Source organism: Rattus rattus, chromosome X (genome assembly GCF_011064425.1).
Source record: "Rattus rattus isolate New Zealand chromosome X, Rrattus_CSIRO_v1, whole genome shotgun sequence".
NCBI classification, from domain to species: domain Eukaryota; kingdom Metazoa; phylum Chordata; class Mammalia; order Rodentia; family Muridae; genus Rattus; species Rattus rattus.
In genome coordinates this window covers 97135214-97136411 of record NC_046172.1, presented here as the reverse complement: position 1 = coordinate 97136411, position 1198 = coordinate 97135214, and the positions used below count along the sequence as shown (strand labels likewise).

Genomic DNA, 1198 nt, shown 5'->3' with positions numbered 1-1198 from the left:
TCAAGTTAATAAAAAAAAAAAAAAAAGGAAATCTGGTGTGAAGGAGGGGTATAAGTTTTATCCACCAAAAGTAGAGATGTTCTTCAAGGATGATGCCAATAACGACCCACAGTGGTCTGAGGAGCAACTCATCACTGCAAAATTTTGTTTTGCTGGACTTGTTGTAGGGCAAACTGAACTGGATATCATGAGTCATGCCACACAAGCTATTTTTGAAATTCTGCAGAAATCCTGGCTGCCCCAAAACTGTACGCTGGTTGATATGAAGATTGAGTTTGGCGTTGATGTAACCACCAAAGAGATTTTTCTTGCTGATGTCATAGATAATGATTCCTGGAGACTATGGCCATCGGGAGATCGGAGCCAGCAGAAAGACAAACAGTCTTATCGGGATCTTAAAGAAGTAACTCCGGAAGGACTCCAGATGGTAAAGGAGAACTTTGAGTGGGTTGCAGACCGAATGGAGTTGCTTCTCAAGTCAAACAGTCAGTGCAGGGTGGTAGTGCTGATGAGGTCTACCTCTGACCTTGGTCACTGTGAAAAAATTAAGAAGGCTTGTGGAAACTTTGGGATTCCGTGTGAACATAGAGTAACATCTGCACATAAAGGACTAGATGAAACTTTGAGGATTAAAGCAGATGTGAAGGGGATGGCATACCTACTGTATTTGTCGCAGTGGTGGGCAGGAGCAATGGACTAGGCCCAGTGATGTCTGGTAATACTGCATACCCGGTTATCAGCTGTCCCCCAATCACAGCAGACTGGGGTGCTCAGGATGTGTGGTCATCTCTGTGACTGCCAAGTGGTATTGGCTGTTCAACTATACTTTCTCCAGAAGGATCAGCCCAGTTTGCTGCTCAGATATTTGGGTTAAACAACCATTTGGTGTGGGCCAAACTTCGAGCAAGCAAACTGAACATGTGGATATCCTTAAAGCAGGCTGATTAGAAAATCTGAGAATGGAATTTGTAATAAAGCATTTAATTTGTAGGAGAAAAGTTACATATTCCTAGTTTGGATTTAAAAAAAAATCAAGCAAAATGATTTCACATCAGAGAAAACAATTCAGTTTACTAAGGAGCAAATGGCCCTCAATGTTTATGAGTTGGTACATTGTCAGTGGATATTATTAATATTTTCTGCCTCTATGTAGTGATATGTCCCTGTAGCCTTAGCACTTTAGAGGATCACTAAATTC

The 1198-nt window shown here is 41.5% G+C and overlaps 1 protein-coding gene across 1 annotated transcript in view; it reads left to right on the top strand.

The window, feature by feature from the left end:
• LOC116888096 (multifunctional protein ADE2-like) overlaps positions 1–918 on the top strand; it is a 7845-nt gene extending 6927 nt beyond the window's left edge. The window contains 2 exon segments of the mRNA XM_032889461.1: positions 6–638; positions 641–918. Of these exon segments, the coding sequence (XP_032745352.1) occupies positions 6–638; positions 641–795 (788 nt within the window). The 3' untranslated portion in view covers positions 796–918.
• The last annotated feature ends 280 nt before the right edge of the window (positions 919–1198 follow it).